The sequence below is a fragment of the Bos mutus genome, chromosome 2 (genome assembly GCF_027580195.1).
Source record: "Bos mutus isolate GX-2022 chromosome 2, NWIPB_WYAK_1.1, whole genome shotgun sequence".
Taxonomy (NCBI): Eukaryota; Metazoa; Chordata; class Mammalia; order Artiodactyla; family Bovidae; genus Bos; species Bos mutus.
Genome location: NC_091618.1, coordinates 34,042,690 through 34,063,287, shown reverse-complemented (window position 1 = coordinate 34,063,287; position 20,598 = coordinate 34,042,690). Strand labels below are relative to the sequence as shown.

At 36.7% G+C, this 20,598-nt stretch overlaps 1 protein-coding gene across 1 annotated transcript in view; it reads left to right on the top strand.

Annotated features, from left to right (window-relative positions):
* SPAG16 (sperm associated antigen 16) overlaps positions 1-20,598 on the top strand; it is a 1,070,067-nt gene that overhangs the window by 496,624 nt on the left and 552,845 nt on the right. Inside the window, exon 11 of the mRNA XM_070387101.1 lies at positions 5,571-5,714. Coding sequence (XP_070243202.1) covers positions 5,571-5,714 — 144 coding nt within the window. The remainder of the gene's footprint in view (positions 1-5,570; positions 5,715-20,598) is intronic.

The following is a 20,598-nucleotide window of genomic DNA, read 5'->3' as shown; positions in this document are numbered from 1 at the left end:
AGCTGACTTCTAAAAAAGAATGAGACCTACATCTTATTTTGACAGATTTTTCATTGTTTTGTGCACATATTTGCTTTACGGCTTTTAATTCATTTTGACTGTTTTTAAAATACTCCTCTTTGTTTAATATTTTTTATTGGTAAGAAGAATTGAGTTGACTCTACCTGAAGATAATGGTGAAAATATTAATATACTTAATATAATATTAATATATTATATTTATTATTTATTTATATATATTATTATATATAATATAAATATATAAATATAATTATAAAATATATTATTATATATTTATATAATATAAATATATTATATTATTATAAAAATAAATATAATATTTATTATTATATTAATAATAATAAAATATTAATATACAACCATGAGGGTGTAGTCACTCACCTAGAGTCAAACATCCTGGAATGTGAAGTCAAGAGAGCCTTAGGAAGCATTACCAGGAACAAAGCTAGTGGAGGTGATGAAGTTCCAGCTGAGCTATTTCAAATCCTAAAAGATAATGCTGTTAAATTGCTGGACTCAGTATACCAGCAAGTTTGGAAATTTGAGCAGTGGCCACAGGACTGGAAATGATCAGTTTTCATTCCAATCCCAAAGAAGGGCAATGGCAAAGAATGTTCCTACTATTGCACAGTTGTGCTCATTTCTCATGCTAGTTATGTAATGTTCAAAATCCTTCAATCTAGGTTTCAACAGTATGTGAACAATGGACCTGAAGATGTACAGCTGGATTTAGAATAGAAATGGGAACCAGAAATCAAATTGTCAGCAACCATTGGATCATTGAAAAAGCAAGAGAGTTCCAGAAAGACATTTACTTCTGCTTAATTGAGACCGTGCTAAAGCCTTTGATTGTGTAGATCACAAAAAACTGTTGAAAATTCTTAAAGAGATGTGACTATCAGACCACCTTACCTGTCTCCTGAGGAACCTGTATGCACATCAAGAAGCAACAGTTAAAAAAAAAAAAAGAAAATATTAATATACTAAAGTGACATCTATCATAATAATGAGAAGCTATGTGTTAAATGGCTCTAAAGCTTTTGTTCTTAAGTTACTACTGTTCATTCCAAGCTAATGTCTATTTTTTTTTTTTTTTCCCATGCTCTTCACTTTCTCATTTTCCAGACAGGTGCTGGAGAGATCTTTTAAATAATCATCACTCATATATCAGTCTCCTACTTAAAACTATTCAGTGATGTTAGGGTAAATTCCAGTCTTCTTTTCTCAGCTTATGAGGACCCATCTGATCTGGTCCATACTTTTCACATGCACTTCATTCATCATCAACACAGTCCTTCATTCTCTGTGGTCATTCTGGCCTTCATTCTGTCCCTTGAGCACCCTTTTGCATATGCAGTCATCTATGCCTGAAACTGTCTGCCCCTAAATTGTCCTAAAGATGACTTTTCCCTCTGATTTTGCCTGGAATGTCATGTCTTCAGTGAGGACTCTAGTAACCAACCCATGGAAAATAACATTCTCCTACAAATCATTGTCATTTCACTTTTGCTTTTTCATATAGCTCAGATATTCTGTTCAGACATGTAATTGTTGCTCTTTCCCCACATTCATATGTAGGCTCCCTGAGAGTGGTGCCTCTATCTGTTTTGCATACTGTATCATAGGCTTTTAATTCATATTTATTGAAATAAAGAGTAAAAGTTGCATGTTAGAATGCTGTGTAAATCCTGATGCATATCCGAATATAAGATGCAAGTATTAACTAAGCAACAGTCAGACAAATCTTTTGTATGTTTGTCCTGGTAAGCTGGATAAAAGCATATGTGATGTGTGAGCATGTGCCGTCATTAAGTATGAGTAGATCAGTAGTCACCGATGTTCACGGGGCACACATTTTGATATTGATTCATTTTCAGCCCACTGTGCATCTTCTGTGTTGGAAATAATTAGAGCCTGTGAACTGAAGTGAAGGAAATATTTATAATGCTGAATAACCGAAAGTGAAGACAGGGGTATCTAATTAGTCTTTCTTGTGACAATCTTTTTTTTGGATTAGACTTTGAAAATTCTTAACAGTGGTGCTTGTGTCAGCGACTCTGCTGATAATTAATAGTATTCACCATACACCTACACACATTCCCTCCAAAATATCCTTGTGTAATGCCACTACCGGAAAGAACAATTTCAATTAGAGAGGAGATCTTTTGAAATGTATATATCATGTGGTCTATTGTGAGAGATGTGTCCTATTATAAAAGAGAAAAAAATCTCTGATAGAACATGATATTTTATGTAACATGCCTGATATATTGTTTAACAAAACATTTTATGGATACGTCATCAGGACATGACTTGATTTAAGAAGCAGGACTAGCATTCACCCATGGTTTCTTTTTTTGAATCCGTAAGATGTTTTCCCATACTATTTTCACCCAGCCACAAGCTTATTAACTTGGGAATGAGGTGACAGGGCCTTTGTCTTTGAATCTTGCAATTATAATTAATAGTAAGTTAAAGGGAAGCAGAAAGGTTATATTCAAAGTTTAAAGTAAAATGACTTTGTGGCACGTAGCACAGGTACAAGGAAGATATTAAGTGGGAACTCATTATTCTTATTAATTAGAACTTTGGGAAGACATCTTGAAAAGGAAAGTCATTTTATGGTATGTTACAAGCGAGACACCTATTTGTGGACAAAACTCGGACAGGAACTATGCCGTCTTCATCTCGGCATGTCCAGGGCCTAGCAGAGGCCATCTCCAGTGACCAGCAACTACTTGATGCCGGTTGTATATACGAAGGCAGGGAGAAGGGGTCACTGTGTACATATTCTCCTCTATACCCCTCAGTGCACTCCTAAAATCTGTATTATGAAAGAAACCACTGCAAATTTCCTTATGTTTGTGTGTGAAAGTATTCTGTGCGAAGCCTGCACTTTTGGCAGAGGATTTAATGTTAGAAAAAATATAGTAAAGTCTGGTGTCTCTCAAAACCACATGGAAACATCATTTTTCTCTAAATTTTTACAGTTTTAAAGACTAAATTTACTACTTATGATCTTTATAAGAGACATGTGTGGATTATAGAAGTTAACGACATGAAAGGCCAGGCTACAGTGAAGTGCAATAATGTACAGTAATAATAATAGCTAATATTTACAGAAAGCTGGCCATGTTGAGATGCTGTTCCAACCACTTTCCATGTATCAGCTTGTCCTTACAACACAAGACCCTTATGGTCACCCTTTTAATATTCCCCCTTTCCACAGATAAGGAAACTGAGGCTGTGGAGATTGAATGTCATTTGCTAGTCAATAAGTTCTAGACCAATATCAAAATCTAGGCAGGCTGGTTTCAAAGTCTCTGTCTCTGCACTAGGATGATATTCACTGAGTTTTCATTATGTGTCTAAGTCCTTCACTTAGAATGAAGGAAGTGCATTTACTTCGTCAACTCACAAACATATGAAGGCAATAGTATATTTCCTTCTATACATGTTGGAACTATGTCTAATCACGTAAAGATCATTTAATGGACAAAGTACCTTATACTTTTTAAAGAATAGAATATCGATGTTTGACTGAAACCAATCCAGAATGGTTAGGGAAAAAAAGTCATATGTAGATAAGAGATATTTTAAAAAGAGACAGTGCTAGAAAAGAGATACAAGACAAAGAAGCCTTAGAGCATGATTAGTAGGTTCAGTTCACATTCATTTCAGGTGGTGTGGAGGGAATTGCAAAGAAGAAGGGTTCAATAGAGCCTGGAGAAACACTTCCAAACTGATTAACCACCAACAGGTTTGTGTTTATATTGTTTCCTTAACTTCTGCAAACAGCTCCCCTCACAAAAGTCATTTTGGAAACATCTTTCAAAGTTTGTAAAGACGTCAGTGATTTTGGTTATCTTCACTTAAAGAGGGTAATTTATCATCTAGTCAAGTGCGCATGTGTCTGTGACCAACATACATCACACTCAGGAGCTTCAAGGATTTGGTTTGCTTTCTTATGTGTGCTTTAATGTAGGATTCATTTCAACCTGACATTTTTTTTTTTAACCTCTCATCATATTTTTCTTCTAATTAAGTTCTATAAATGTAACCTCCCCCCAGTTTGAGCTGTGATAAATTCCTTCTCTGAATTGGCCTTCTGAAAGTCACAAACGAACATTATGATGGATTACAAAATGAATAATTTCCCTTCTACCTTGTTTATTTTGAGCAGCAAAGTGCTGGAGAAAAGGGAATTTTTTTCACTCAAAAGAAAGCCCTGCTCACAATAGTTATGTGTCTGTGAGTTAAATAGTTCCAGCACTGACTGACCCCAACATATTTCCAAAACTGGATAGGCCTAATGGAAGGACATGATTTTTCAGCTCAGAATTTTGGGATTTAAGGATATTCTTGGAAGGAATCCAAAATGAGAAAAGGTGTGCTTTCGTGTAAGCCCTGGACTTACTCATGTAGGTATGGACTGAGACCAGGGTTTCTTTGGGAAATTGATTTCCTAAAGTCTATATTGCAGAGGAAAGGAACAATGTCATTCATACAATGGGCTATGGGAGAAATGAATATGTAGTTTTTATTTTTAAGTCCCTATTCATTTCACTTCATTATACATGCAAGTAAATTCATTATGTCTTTGATATGAGACAGCTGTGTTGAAATTGAACCACTTGCTGCTAATATTTAGGCTGGTATTTTAATACGTGCTTAACACAGGATGCATTTGTTCCCTTTACATTGGAAGGCACAGATGAAACTATATAAATAAGATTAAAGTATTGCCATAGATAAAATATGAGGCATTAACCTTTTAGTCTCTTGAGTTTCAAATGGTTTAGCGTCAATATTTAAATAGCCACAACAATCATAGTCTGGTTCAAGTAATACTGCTTAATGTGTTAATCATTAATTTTACATACTTCTTTCTCGGTTCCCTCTATGCCTTTATAGAGTGGGAATTGCCTCTTGCATCCTGAATTCATTACTGTGATTTGTGTACTGTGCCTTGACTGAAGCCAATTTAAGTGGCATATCAGTGTGGAATTTGAGCTCCTTTGCTTTTCATAGATAGGAGCTCATGGAGTTAATGTTTCTTTTATAGAATTTATTACAGAACTATGATAATGTGGTTATGATTTATGATCTATTCCTGGATAGTATCTGAGTTAAGATATACTACAGTCTGAAAAGAAGTTTGATTTTATATATTGTAATAAGCGTGGCTACTGGTTCAAATGTCTGAACACCAAATTTTCATTGGCATAACTTCTCCTCCCTGAATGAAAAACCAGAACTATTATTTCAAGCCAGAATTAGATATGAGCATTCACCTAAATCAACCATCCCATTTTTCAGATGAGGAATGTGAGATCCTGTGAAATTAATTAGGTTGATGACATTCAGGAAGGTATAAGTTAGGGCTCTAGCCAGGAGGTTGAACCTGGCTCTTCTGACTTCTGACCCAGCATTCTGTAGCTGTCCTGCCTGGCTGAAGTGGATAACTACGGCCACTTCATTTATTCTCCACATGAAGCCATTCACTGTTCCCTTCCCCTAACAACCTTTTCTTCTCTTTCCCTGTGTAGCATCATCATGCACCCTCATAAAGACCTCCTTGTCTCCTGTGGGGAGGACCGTGTCTGGAAGATGGTGGGGCTCCCCAAAGGCAACGTGCTTCTCACAGGCTTGGGCCACACTGACTGGCTTTCAAACTGCTGCTTCCATCCCAGGTCAGTGCACACAGCTCTCAGAGCTAGTCTCATCTCTCCAGGAATGCACTTGTTTACTCTGTGTCTTCATTCTGCTGTCTTTTTTTTTTTTTTTTTCCTTAAACCACTTATTGAAGTATAAATAAACCTATATATTTAATGTATACAACTGATAAGTTTGGAGATAAGTATACCTCCTTGAAATCATCACTGCTGCCTATACCATAAACATACCTATCATCTCCAAAAGTTTCCTCCCATCCACTTTATCTTATCATCATCATCATCATTATCCTCAAAACACTTAAGATTTGTAAATGCTAGTGGCTCAGTGGTAAAGAATCTGCCTGCAATGCAGGAGACTCTGGAGACTCAGATTTGATCCCTAGGTTGGGGAGATCCCCTGGGGAAGAAGTAGCAACTCGGTTGCCCACAGTCCATAGAGTCACAAAGAGCTGGACACAACTGAGCTACTGAACATACACACACAACCTGAGATCTGCCCTCTGTAGCAAATTTTTCAGTATTCCTTAAGAATTGTTAGTTGTGCACTCTATGGTATATGGTAGATCTCTAGGACTTAACTCGTCTTATATAAATGAAACTTGGAAGTTTATTCTGCCACTTTCCTCTCTGCAACCCCACCTCTACCACTGAATTTTGAAACGTGTAGATAAATGCTCCTTTGGCTTTCCTTATATCGACTTTAGATTGATTGCTTTTGATATTTAGTACATGTAAAACTTAATCCACATGCTGATGCATTTAAGAAGAGTAATGAGCTTCCCAGGACAAGCTTCAGAAACGCTCTTTGTCCTCATAAACTCTGACAAGGCACATGAATTTCAATAATGCATAGCAGTGTTTACTTTGCGTCTGTTAATCTTGTATGTTTTCTGTTTAGAATTAAGATATCTACCAAAAAGGATCAGGAGGCAGTGATCAACTCCTTTAAAAATTCAATGATACTTAAGATGTAAAAGGGAACAAGCAGAACTGAAGGCATGGAGCCCTATAATTTTCAAGATTCACTTAATTTTTGTACCAAAAGAACCAGGGCACAGAAGGAACGAAACACACATACACATTTTTCTGGTGGCAAGAAGGACTGCCTACTGTTGCTTGTGGTCAACTCTTATCCCTAATCCCAGTGGTCTTCTCTTATCATCATAATGCTTAACATTTTTAAACACTCCTGCATCTGGCTCTTTCTAACAGTTTCTGGTCTAATTATTCTTGGAGACAGGTAGTTCTTAGTGAAACTTCTGAATGGTACCATTGGGAAAATTTGTTCTTTGGAGAACTTTATTTTTTGTTTGCACAGAACTTTTTTTTAAAAAAGCATCTTTGTCTTATCCTTAGTATGAAAGTCAGTGAAATTAGATTAAAATAAGAGTAAACTAAATTATTCAAAAATTTGTGTCTTAAAGAGAAGAGTAAACTAAGTTTTCAAAAAAATTTTGAAAGTGTTCTTAAAATACAACTTTAGTTCTAGATGTTTGGATTTAATTTTTTAAACGTATAATGCATTCCATATATGATATCTGGATAAACAGATCTGCACCATCTCTTACCTCTCAGGAACATAAAGCCCATCTTGCAAGCAGAGACAGCCCAATTAGAAGTGTAGTGTATCACTTACACAGCTGCTGGGCATACTAATCAGATTTCCGTAATATCCCGTCACCATGACAACCTGTGACTCTGACATTTTCTTATTAGTGTTTGACTAGCACATGGTCCTTTTAATAGATATTCCTACTTTTCCAGTCAATTACTGAAGTTAAAATGAGGTGAAATATATCATTATTCACTCATAGTATGAGTTTACAGTTAATACTTTCTTTGGTAGAATTTTAGTAAAATGCAGCTTTTTTTCTAGTGCATGTGGGACAAAAATAATGGGAGAAAATACATTTAGCCACATGTGTTTTAAGTGAGAGATAATGAATAACGAGTGTTCTATTTGCAGAATTGACAAAAATAATGAATGTTTATTAGAAACAATAAAAAAGCTCTTTTTTTATTTGGGGTAGGGACCATTTCTCAAGTTTATATTTCAGGCCTTAGACATTTTACAATGCTTAATGTATGTAAATCAACACTGAAAACCATACATTATATATAAATATATGCATATATGTGAATATAATATTTATGTCTAAAAGCTGTTGAAGTTCCTGCTTTCTGAAATTTGTGATACTTGATTTTTATTTTTGCTTAGATAATTTAGTCAGTAAAAAAATAATTTGTTAAAGATAATACTTTTCCTCTTTATATACTTATCTATAATCAAAGAATCAAATATAAAATAAATTTGATTCAAATGTGATACTAATCTGTAGTTGGATCTTTGATGAATACATGCAGTCATAGTCTTCCTCAGAGCCCATTTTTGTGATCAGTTTGATGTTACTCCCTTGGAAGAGGTCCAGAGTAGACACATTATACACTGTTGCCTGCCTAATTCCTCTGCTCTTCACACAGAAAAATAAACCTGGACATTTTCTTTGTAATTTTTGATTGTGGTTGTCCCCAGTTGAGTGTTTTCTACAACTTCCAGTTAGATGTATTCCTGATTACTATGACATTGACGCCACTGTCTCTCCTGTCACAGTAACGTCTGTCAGATTTCTTTTATGGATCAAACTTACTTAATATGAGAGTGTGATATTCACCGAGTGACTCGAACCAGTCTTAGTCATCCTATTTTCCTTGTCATAATGGACATCTTCAATACATAAACAGTAAATACAACGGTCATGATAATATCAGGCGAAAGATGAGTGACAGAAAAAAATAAACTGGGAGGGTAACTAATTATCACTTGAGGATCAGATAGGATGATATTGAAATATATAAAATAAAGCTCTTAGAAATACTAGATTTTGATAAAATTATAGTCATCAGACTCAAATACTTCAAAGCAAATTAGTTGTTAATCTGTCAAGTAAACAAAATTACAGTGGAATTAGAGAAATTAACAGCAAGTGTATTTAGTAGTATATATTGAACTTTAGTAGTATATATTGAAAGCTAGTGGAGGTGATGGAATTCCAGTTGAGCTATTTCAAATCCTAAAAGATGATGCTATGAAAGTGCTGCACTCAATATGCCAGCAAATTTGGAAAACTGAGCAGTGGCCACAGGACTGGAAAAAGTCAGTTTTCATTCTAATCCCAAAGAAAGGCAATGCCAAAGAATGCTCAAACTACCACACAATTACACTCATCTCACACGCTAGTAAAGTAATGCTCAAAATTCTCCAAGCCAGGCTTCAGCAATGCGTCAACTGTGAACTTCTTGATATTCAAGCTGGTTTTAGAAAAGGCAGAGGAACCAGAGATCAAATTGCCAACAACCTCTGGATCATGGAAAAAACAAGAGAGTTCCAGAAAAGCATCTATTTCTGCTTTATTGAGTATGCCAAAGCCTTTGACTGTGTGGCTCACAATAAACTATGGGAAATTCTGAAAGAGATGGGAATACCAGACCACCTGATCTGCCTCTTGAGAAATTTGTATGCAGGTCAGGAAGCAACAGTTAGAACTGGACATGGAACAACAGACTGGTTCCAAATAGGAAAAGGAGTACGTCAAGGCTGTATATTGTCACCTCATTTATTTAACTTATATGGGGAGTACATCATGAGAAACGCTGGACTAGAAGAAGCACAAGCTGGAATCAAGATTGCCGGGAGAAATATCAATAACCTCAGATACGCAGATGACACCACCCTTATGGAAGAAAGTGAAGAGGAACTAAAAAGCCTCTTGATGAAAGTGAAAGTGGAGAGTGAAAAAGTTGGCTTAAAGCTCAACATTCAGAAAACGAAGATCATGGCATCCGGTCCCATCACTTCATGGCAAATAGATGGGGAAACAGTGAGGGACTTTATTTTTCTGGGCTCCAAAATCACTGCAGATGGTGACTGCAGCCATGAAATTAAAAGACACTTACTCCTTGGAAGGAAAGTTATGACCAACCTATATAGCATATTAAAAAGCAGAGACATTACTTTGCCAACAAAGATTCGTCTAGTCAAGGCTATGGTTTTTCCAGTGGTCATGTATGGATGTGAGAGTTGGACTGTGAAGAAGGCTGAGCGCTGAAGAATTGATGCTTTTGAACTGTTGTGTTGAGAAGACTCTTGAGAGTCCCTTGGACTTACAAGGAGATCCAACCAGTCCATTCTGAAGGAGATCAGCCCTGGGATTTCTTTGCAAGGAATGATGCTGAAGCTGAAACTCCAGTACTTTGGCCACCTCATGCAAAGAGTTGACTCATTGGAAAAGACTCTGATGCTGGGAGGGATTGGGGGCAGGAGGAGAAGGGGATGACAGAGGATGAGATGGCTGGATGGCATCACCGACTCGATGGACATGAGTTTGAGTAGACTCCGGGAGTTGGTGATGGACAGGGAGGCCTGGCATGCTGAAATTCATGGGGTCACAAAGAGTCGGACACAACTGAGTGACTGAACTGAACTGAACTGATTGAACTTCATCATCATAAACTTTATACATGAAGAGAGATTATAGATTTTTTGAAATCATTAAGTTTTTAAAAATATATAAATCTTAAACTACAGATTGAACATAAATAGATTCTTCAAAATAACAAATGTACAAACTAAAATTTGTGAGCAAGATTGAATAATAAAAGAAAATAGCAAATCCATAACTAAAATATAATAAAATCTGAATTGTTAAAAAGTAAATAAATGAATGTTGGGTCAAAGAACTATGATATCATTACCTAGCTGATAAAACAATCCCAAATACAATACTGTAAAACTTATGAGATGTAACCAGAAATGCATTTAGAGTAAAACTTGTCCCTTTAAAAGCTTTATCTTTAAATGAAAAGAAGAAAATAAGTGAATTATTTAAATTAAAAGGAATAACTGGTCAACAAATATACAGAAGCAGAGAATGGATAAATGGAAAGTAGAAATGAATGAGTTAGAATAAAAAGAGTAAATTTATATTAATAAAAAGGGTTTAAAAAAACTAAAAAAAATAAGCCACTATAATAAAGCAAGTAGATAACTCAAAAATTGCTGAAAATACATGTAGGAAACATAAATATAAACCTTAGCAATTTGGAAAGAGTTAAAACCACATATGCAGAAACAAAAAATATATATATGCTTGGAATTTTGATAAAATAATAGATTTCTATGAAAATAAGCGTCTAGTCAAGGCTGTGGTTTTTCCTGTGGTCATGTATGGATGTGAGAGTTGGACTGTGAAGAAGGCTGAGCGCCAAAGAATTGATGCTTTTGAACTGTGGTGTTGGAGAAGAGTCTTGAGAGTCCCTTGGACTGCAAGGAGATCCAACTAGTCCATTCTGAAGGAGATGAGCCTTGGGATTTCTTTGGAAGGAATGATGCTAAAGCTGAAACTCCAGTACTTTGGCCACCTCATGCGAAGAGTTGATTCATTGGAAAAGACCCTGATGCTGGGAGGGATTGGGGGCAGGAGGAGAAGGGGACGACAGAGGATGAGATGGCTGGATGGCATCACTGACTCACTGGACGTGAGTCTGAGTGAACTCCGGGAGTTGGTGATGGACAGGGAGGCCTGGCATGCTGCGATTCATGGGGTCACAAAGAGTTGGACATGACTGAACGACTGATCTGATCTGATCTGATCTGATCACCAATACTGAATCAAGATGTAACAGAAACCCAGACTAGATTAATAACAAAGGAACAAATTTGAGTTCTAGAAGTTCTGCTTTTCATTCCCATCTTCTTCAGTTTTATGACTAAGTTTTAAAACCTTTATTTAAAAAGACAAAAGAAATCAGTTAATTTTTAGGTTCACTGATTTTTCTGAAGACAAGAAAAAATTGAATTGTGTTACTAATTTTACAAATACAGCATAAACAGTTCTAAATTGATTAAGTGTAGCAATCCCACCACAATTATACCCCCATTTCAGTTATTGATGCAAAACTTTTAAAGAGAATGCAGAAAAGGAAATTGTATATTAAAAAAAAAAAAATCAGTGTACAATGACCAAGTAAGATTCATACTTGAAAAGGGTGGAATATATAAGTGATTCAGCTATGAGGACATACTTTCATAAGTATTACTAATAGTTAGACATTGAAAGTTGCTTTATGTTGGATAAAAATCTAGCATCTATACTTAAGACACATATGTCTACAAATATTGTTCATCCCCACGTATTGGAATTGATAAGGTGAATGAATTATGGAACAGCTGGGAACTAAGAAGACTTGGCAGGGGGATACCGTGGCATTAGATGAGTCAGATGAGGAATGGTATTCACAGGTAATAGGGCAAAGTGGGGAACATAAAACCAAACAGGCAAGGTACCTAAAATACCTACAATCAAAACAGGAGCAAGGCCTCTTGGTCCAAGTCTTCAGTATCTATGCAAGCCTTGTTACTTGTGCAGTTGGTATATATATTCTCAATCATTGTAAGGGCTTCCCTGATGGCTCAGATGTTAAAGAATCTGCCTGCAATGCAGGAGACCCAGTCTCGATTCCTGGGTTGGGAAGATCCCTGGAGAAGGGAATGGCCACCCACTCCAGTATTCTTGCCTGGAGAATTCCATGGACAGAGTAGTCTGATGGGCTACAGTCATGGGGTCTCAAAGAGTTGAACATAATTGAGTGACCAACACATTCACTTTTATCTCTTTCACACGGTAATGGTTAGCCACATTTTTTAAAAATGGTAATGGTTTTATTTTATTAAAAATAAACACTGACATTTTATACCATATTTATAACTCAAGAAATAAAAGGCATATGGAAAACTTTTAACTATAAACACTATACAAATATTATACAGACTATACAAAATGAAGGCAATTTAAAACTCTTACTACGAAGGCTATAGCATTTCAAAATAACATTGTATACAAATAAATGATTGCCATCTATTGTTTACAGTAGAAATTGGCTTTGTTTCAATCTAAGTTTGTAAGTTCCTTAGTACAACTTATTTATCAAGACACTGTATGATTTTGGAGAATGGCATTGAAATACGTATAATATCATATATGAAACGAGTCGCCAGTCCAGGTTCGATGCACGATACTGGATGCTTGGGGCTGGTGCACTGGGACGACCCAGAGGGATGGTATGGGGAGGGAGGAGGGAGGAGGGTTCAGGATGGGGGACACATGTATACCTGTGGCGGATTCATTTCGATATTTGGCAAAACCAATACAATATTGTAAAGTTTAAAAATAAAATTAAATTAAATTAAAAAAAAAGACACTGTTAATAGGAATGACATGGATAACTAATCATGATTAAGTTTTTACCACTAGATGGCGATCATACATTGGTAAGGTAAAGCACCCTTTCCGTTTACTGGGTAGACTGATGAAAGGGATTCATGAGTTGCTGAAAATGATGAGGGGGTAGAATAATGTAGAGAGTGTGCATTGCCACTGCCTTTGCACTGTTGAAAGAGTGAAATGCAGAAACCTTAAGCATAGTCCTGTGGCAAGGTAGACATGCTCTAAACTGCTAAAGTGAGAATCTTAGCTTCACATTTGCTAGTCGTGTCAGTATTCTCATCTGCAAAATGGGTATAATAATGATACCTACTTTGTAGGTTAATTATTAAAGCATATGAAAAACACTAGTTCTGTTCCCTGGAACATATATGCTCAAGAAATGTTACCCATTATTATCTTTTATTCATTGAACATATTTGAATTTAAAGTATTTAAAAATAAAATATTTCTGTTGTTTCTGAAGAATGTAAAATGTGTAATATTTGACCTGCTCTATTCACAGACATGTATTATTATTGGTCCATTTAGCTCTGAGCAACTAAAAGAGTTGTGTATCAACTTCCTGATTAATAGTAAAAGATTGATAAAACTACCTTAATAAAGCATATTTTGTCTTAACCTATACCAGGTAACTGCTCCATGACAGCAACATGATTTTGAGTGTAAATACAATGTTCAGTTCTCTGGAAGCTTGAGGTTGCATTTTCTTTTCTTTGACCACAGCTTATTATGTGAAGCAGCATGTATCTTCCCAGATACCTCTATAAAATGAAAGTGATTGGGATTAGTGATTTAACAAATTCATAGTGCTGCATTTTTTTTTTTCCTGATTTCACTGCCTGAAGCAGAAATAGAACAGACAGCATCCTGTTAAATGTAACTTCTATCCATATAAGCTGATTTATGTATTGTGAATAAATGGGCCTCTACAAAACCCCTGATATTCTCTTTGTGGTACAAGCTGACTATTCATGTGTTTTTACAGTGCCTAAAACCTTAGTATGAAAGATCTTTGACAAGCATATAATTTAGTTATTAAAAAATAAAAGCATGGTTAACCATTTTATTTTCTATAAACATAAGCCCAGGGTTCACATTCCAAAACATAACGAAGGGATTCATGTACCAATTCCCTAAGATTGTGATGTTCTGAGCTCCAGATGCTTTCATAATCTGGAAACCTCAGTAGATTTCTACCAAGATAATTTTGAGGTGTAACTGTTAAATAGTATCATTCTACTTTGTAATCTTTGAAGAGATATATGTTATGCTTCTTAATATAGTTCTTAATACAGTTTTTCATCTTCACCTGAAGAGGCTAAGCATAACAGCGTGCTACTTTAAGTGGTTTTTTTTTTTTTGTCTAATTCTAAAAATAATACTGGTCACCATAGAGAAAAGCGTTAAGAAAGTAAAAATTTCCCATAGTCTTACAGCTCAGTGCAAACTTGGAGAGACTGCTGAGGGCTCTCCTCAGGCAAGTGGCAGGATCTGGTTCTACGTAAGAAGCACCTTCTAAAGTCAGACTTGTTTTCATGGGACAGTGTGACAAATCACCAGCTAGGTCTAATCTCTGAGAGCCTCAGTTACTCATTTGAAAATTCAGATTACCTACTTCATAAGGTTTTTGTGAAGAATGTCTAAGAAAATGTATTCAAAACATTTAGCAGCCCTGGGCTCAGAGTAAACATTTGATAAAAGTAGCACTGTTGGTGTTTGGCAGATTCTGGCCAAAATCTGGTTTCTTCTGAAACCAGTATCTTCTCCAGGTCTACTGGCCTGTCTCTTTATAGCAAGAAAAAAAAATTGAGGAATATTATAAGTTTATTTAGGGAAGGGTATCTCTGTATCCTTGGGACATAGCTTACCTATTGAAACATTATAGAGAATCAGTAAACATTTATTTAATTAAAATGAACAAAGTTTAAAATAATAGACCAGGAATATGGCAACTTTCTCTTATATACTTAGTAGTATCGTGTGATTATAGGGATATTCTCACTAACATACACATGCAAACACACAATACACACCACTTGTTATACTGAGATTACGTCACCACTTAAAACCTAATATTAGTCCTTCGTTTGACACAAAAACCCTAAAATATAAAATTTTCTCTGAATAATACTGCAATGAGGATAAATTTCAGTCAGAAGTTTAATAATTAGGAGAGGAACTTCCAGAATACCAGAATAAGGACCTTCAAGAATCTCTCCTTCATAAAGCCTGGCAAAAGTTGTTACAATCAAATTTATATAAGCTTCATGTGTACAAATTATATTTTGACTTCTATATACTCTACAGAGTTCTCACCACCAAAAATTGTTTTCATCTGTCAACACACAGTTGACCCTTGTACCTATCTCACCCTTCCTTCACCTCCCTTCCTCTAAGGTAACACAATTCTGTTCTCTGTTTTTGTGTTTTTGTTTGGTTTATTTATTTAATATGCCACATACAAATAAAATGGTACTTCTCTAATTTATTTCATTTAGCATAATACCCTCAATTTCCTTCCATATTTTCTCAAAAGGCAAGCTTTCACACACATTTTTATGGCTGAGAAGAGTTCCATTGTATGTATATACTACATATTCTTTATCCATTCCTCCATCATTGAACACTTAGATTGTTCCATATCTTGGTTATTGTAAATAATGTTGCGGTGACCATAGGTATGAATATACCTATTTGAATTAATGTTTTCATATTCTTCAGGTAAATATTCAAATGCAGAATAGCTGGATCATATTGTAGTCCTATTTTTAATGTTTTGAGAAATCCTCATACTGTTTGACATAGTGGGTGTTACAATTTACCTTCCCTCTGACAATGTAGGAGGTTCCTTTTTATGCATATTCTCTCCAGTGCTTGTTATTTGTTTCCTTTTTTGGAAACTCATTTAAATGTTGCTGACTTCAGTTTGCTAGTTTTTTGTTGAGGATATTTGCATGTATATTCATTAGAGATACAAGTAGTGGTTTTCTTGTGATGTCTTGTCTGGTTTGGGAATCACAATAACACACACTTCACTGAATGGGTTGGGAAGTTTCCCTCCTCTTCTATTTTTTTGGAAGAATTTGTAAGGATTAGTGTTAATTCGTGAAATATTTGGTGAATTCATCAGTGAAGCCAGCTGGTTCTGGACTGTTCTTTGAGGAATGATTTTGATTACTAATTAAGTTAGAGGAATGTTTGCATTTCACCTGTAAGTGGTAGTTGCTCAGTCATGTCTGAATCTTTGCAACCCCACAGACTGTAGCCTGTCAGTCTCCTCTGTCCATGGGATTTTCCAGGCAAGAACACTGGGGTGGATTGCCATCCCCCTCTCAGAGGATCTTCCTGACCCAGGGATCGAACCCTGGTCTCCTGTATTGCGGGCAAACTCTTTACCGATTGAGCTACAGGGAAGACCTAATATTTCACCTAGACTACTTAATTTGTTGTCATACTGTTTCCATATTTATTGTTGCATTGTTTCTAGTTTCCTGCATCATTTTTAATTCTGTAAATTTGGTAGTGACATCCGTTTCTTCATATTTTTATTTGAGGTATAGTTGATTTACAACGTTGTATTAGTTTCTGGTATACTAAAAAATTATTCTTGGAGAAATATCTATTTTTGTCTTCTGCCCATTTTGTATTATTTGTTTTTTGTTATTGTGTTGTTTGAGCTTTTGTCTGTTTTAGAAATTAAGCCCTTGTTTGTTGCTTTGTCTGCAAATATTTTCAACCATTCTGTAGGTTTTCTTTTCATTTTGTTTATGGTTTTCTTTGCTGTGCAGAAGCTTGCAAGTTTGACCAAGTTCCATTTGTATATTTTTGCTTTTATTTCTATTGCCTTGGGAGACTGATCTAAGAAAACATTGCTATGATTTATGTCACAGAACCTCATGAACAGAATGGAAAAGCAAAAGCATATGACACTGGAAGATGAACACCTCAAGTTGGTAGGTGCCCAATATACTGCTGGAGAAGAGCAGAGAAATAACTCCAGAAGGAATGAAGAGGCTGAGCCAAAGTGGAAACAGTGCCCAGTTGTGGATGTGTCTGGTGGTGAAAGTAAAGTATGATGCTGTAAAGAACAGTATTGCATAAGAACCTGGAATGTTAGGTCCATGAATCAAGGTAAATTGGAAGTGATCAAACAGAAGGTGGCGAGAGTGAATGTCGACATTTTAGGAATCAGTGAAATAAAATGGACTAGAATGGGAGAATTTAATTCAGAAGACCATTATGTCTACTACTGTGGGCAAGAATCCCTTAGAAGAAATGGTGTAACCCTCATAGTCAGCAAGAGAGTCTGAAATGCGGTACTTGGGTGCAATCTCAAAAATGACATACTGATCTCTGTTCTTCTCCAAGGCAAACCATTCAGTATCACAGTAATCCAAGTCTATGCCCCAACCACTAATGCCAAAGAAGCTGAATTTAAATGGTTTTATGAAGCCTTAAAAGACCTTCTAGAACTAACACCCCAAAAGATGTCCTTTTTATCATAGGGGACTGGAATGCAAAGTAGGAAGGCAAGCGATACCTGGAGTAACAGGCAAGTTTAGCCTTGGACTACAAAATAAAGCAGGGCAAAGACTAATAGAGTTAGTCATTGATCATAGCAAACACCCTCTTCCAATAATTCAAAAGATGACTCTACACATGGATATCACCAAATGGTCAATACCAAAATCAGATTGATTATTTTAGCAGCTAAATATGGAGAAGCTCTATAAAGTCAGCAAAAACTAGACCAGGAGCTGTGGCTCAGATCATGAACTCCTTATTGCAAAATTCATACTTAAATTGAAAAAGCAAGGAAAACCACTAGGCCATTAAGGTATGGCCTAAATCAAATCCCTTACAATTAAACAGTGAAAATGACAAGTAGATTCAAGGGATTAGATCTGAAAAAGTGCCTGAAGAACTGTGGAGAGACTTTCGTAACATTGTACAGGAGGTGGTGATCAAAACCATCCCCAAGAAAAAGAATTGCAGAACAGCAAAATGATTGTCTGAAGAGGCCTTAAATAGCTGAGAAAAGAAGAAAACCTAAAGGCAAAGGGAAAAGAAAGATATACCCATCTGAATGCAGAGTTCCAAAAATTAGCGAGGAGAGATAAGAAAGCCTTCCTAAGTGAACAATGCAAAGAAATAGAGGGAAACAATAGAATGGGAAGACTACAGATCACTTCAGAAAATCAGACATACCAAGGGAACATTTCATGCAAAAATGGGCACAATAAAAGACAGAAATGGTATGGACCTAACAGAAGCAGAACTTATTAAGAAGAGGTCACAAGTATACACAGAAGAACTAACTATACAAAAAGGTCTTTATGACCCAGAAAACCAGAATGATGTGATCACTCCTCTTGAGCAAGACATATTGGAGAGTAAAGTCAAGTGGGCCTTAGGAAGCATCACTATGAACAAAGCTAGTGGAGGTGATGAAATTCCAGCTCAGCCATAGCATCCTATACGATGATGCTATGAAAGTGCTGCACTCAATAGGCCAGCAAATTTGGAAAACTTAGCAGTGGCCATGGGACTGGAAAAGTCAATTTTCATTCCAGTCCCAAAGAAACGCAATGACAAAGAATGTTGAAACTACTGCACAGTTGCATTCATTTCACATGCTAGTAAAATAATGCTCAAAATTCTCCAAGATAGGATTCAACAGTACGTGAACCAAGAATTTCCAGATGTTCAAGCTGGATTTAGAAAAGGCAGAGGGACCAGAGATCAAGGAGATCCAACCAGTCCATTCTGAAGGAGATCAGCCCTGGGATTTCTTTGCAAGGAATGATGCTAAAGCTGAAACTCCAGTACTTTGGCCACCTCATGCAAAGAGTTGACTCATTGGAAAAGACTCTGATGCTGGGAGGGATTGGGGGCAGGAGGAGAAGGGGACGACAGAGGATGAGATGGCTGGATGGCATCACTGACTCGATGGACATGAGTCTGAGTGAACTCCGGGAGTTTGTGATGGACAGGGAGGCCTGGCGTGCTGCAATTCTTAGGGTCGCAAAGAGTCGGACACGACTGAGCGACTGAACTGAACTGAACTGAATGGATCATCAAAAAAGCAAGAGAATTGTAGAAGAACATCTAGTTCTGCTTTACTGACTGCACTAAAGTCTTTATGTGGATGGCAGCAACCTGGGGAAAATTCTTAAAGAGATGGGAATTTCAGACCACTTTACCTGCCTCCTTAGAAATCTGTATACAGGTCAAGAAGCAATAGTTAAAACCAAACATGGAATGAAGGACTGCTTCCAAATAGGGAAAGGAGTACATCAAGGCTGTATATTGCCACCCTCCTTATTTAACTTATATGAGAGTACATCATGAAAAATGCCAGGCTGGATGAAGCAGAAGCTGGACTCAAGATAGCCGGGAAAAATATCAATAACCTCAGTTATGCAGATGCTGCTGCTACTACTGCTAAGTCGCTTCAGTCGTGTCCGACTCTGTGCAGCCCCACAGACGGCAACCCACCAGGCTCCTCTGTTCCTGGGATTCTCCAGGTGAGAATACTGGAGTGGGTTACCATTTCCTTCTCCAGTGCATGCATGCATGCTAAGTCGCTTCAATCCTGTCTGACTCTGTGCGACCCTATAGATGGCAGCTCACCAGGCACCTCTGTACACAGGATTCTCTAGTCAAGAATACTGGAATGGGTTGCCATTTCCTTCTCCAGATATGCAGATGACACCACCCTTATGGCAGAAAGTGAAGAACAACTAAAGAGCCTCTTGATGAAAGTGAAAGAAGAGAATGAAAAAGCTGGCTAAAAACTCAGCATTAAAAAAACTAAGATCATGGCATCTAGTCCCATCACTTCATGGCAAATAGATGAGAAAACAATAGAAACTATGACAGACATTTTCTTTGGCTCCAAAATCACTGCAGATGGTGACTGCAGCCATGAAATTAAAAGATGCTTGCTGCTTGGAAGAAATGCTATAAAAAACCTAGATAGCGTGTTAAAAAACAGGGACATTACTTTGCTGACCAAGGTCCGTATAATCAAAGTTATGGTTTTTCCATTAGTCATGTATGGATGTGAGAATGGGACCATAAAGAAAGCTGAGTCTCGAAGAATTGATGCTTTTGAACTGTGGTGTTGGGGAAGACTCTTGAGAGTCCCTCAGACTGCAGGGAGATCAAGCCAGTAAATCCTAAAGGAAATCAGTTTTGAATATTCGTTGGAAGGACTGATGGTGAAGCTGAAGCTCCAATACTTTGGTCACATGATGCAAAGAGCCAACTCATTAGAAAAGACTGTGATCCTGGGAAGGATTGAAGGTAGGAGTAGAAGGGGATGACAGAGGATGAGATGGTTTAGTGGGATTACTGACTCCATGTACATGAGCTTGAGCAAGCTCCTGAAGATAATGAAGGACAGGAAAGCCTGGTGTGCCACAGTCTATGGGATCATAAAGATTTGGACATGACGGAGTGACTGAGCAACAACAATGTCACAGAACGTATTGCCAGGATTCTCTTCTATGAGTTCTATGGTGTTATATTTGGGCTTCCCTGGTGACACCGTAGTAAAGAATCTGCCTTTCAATGCAGGAGATGCAGGTTCAATCCCTGGGTCGAAAAGATCC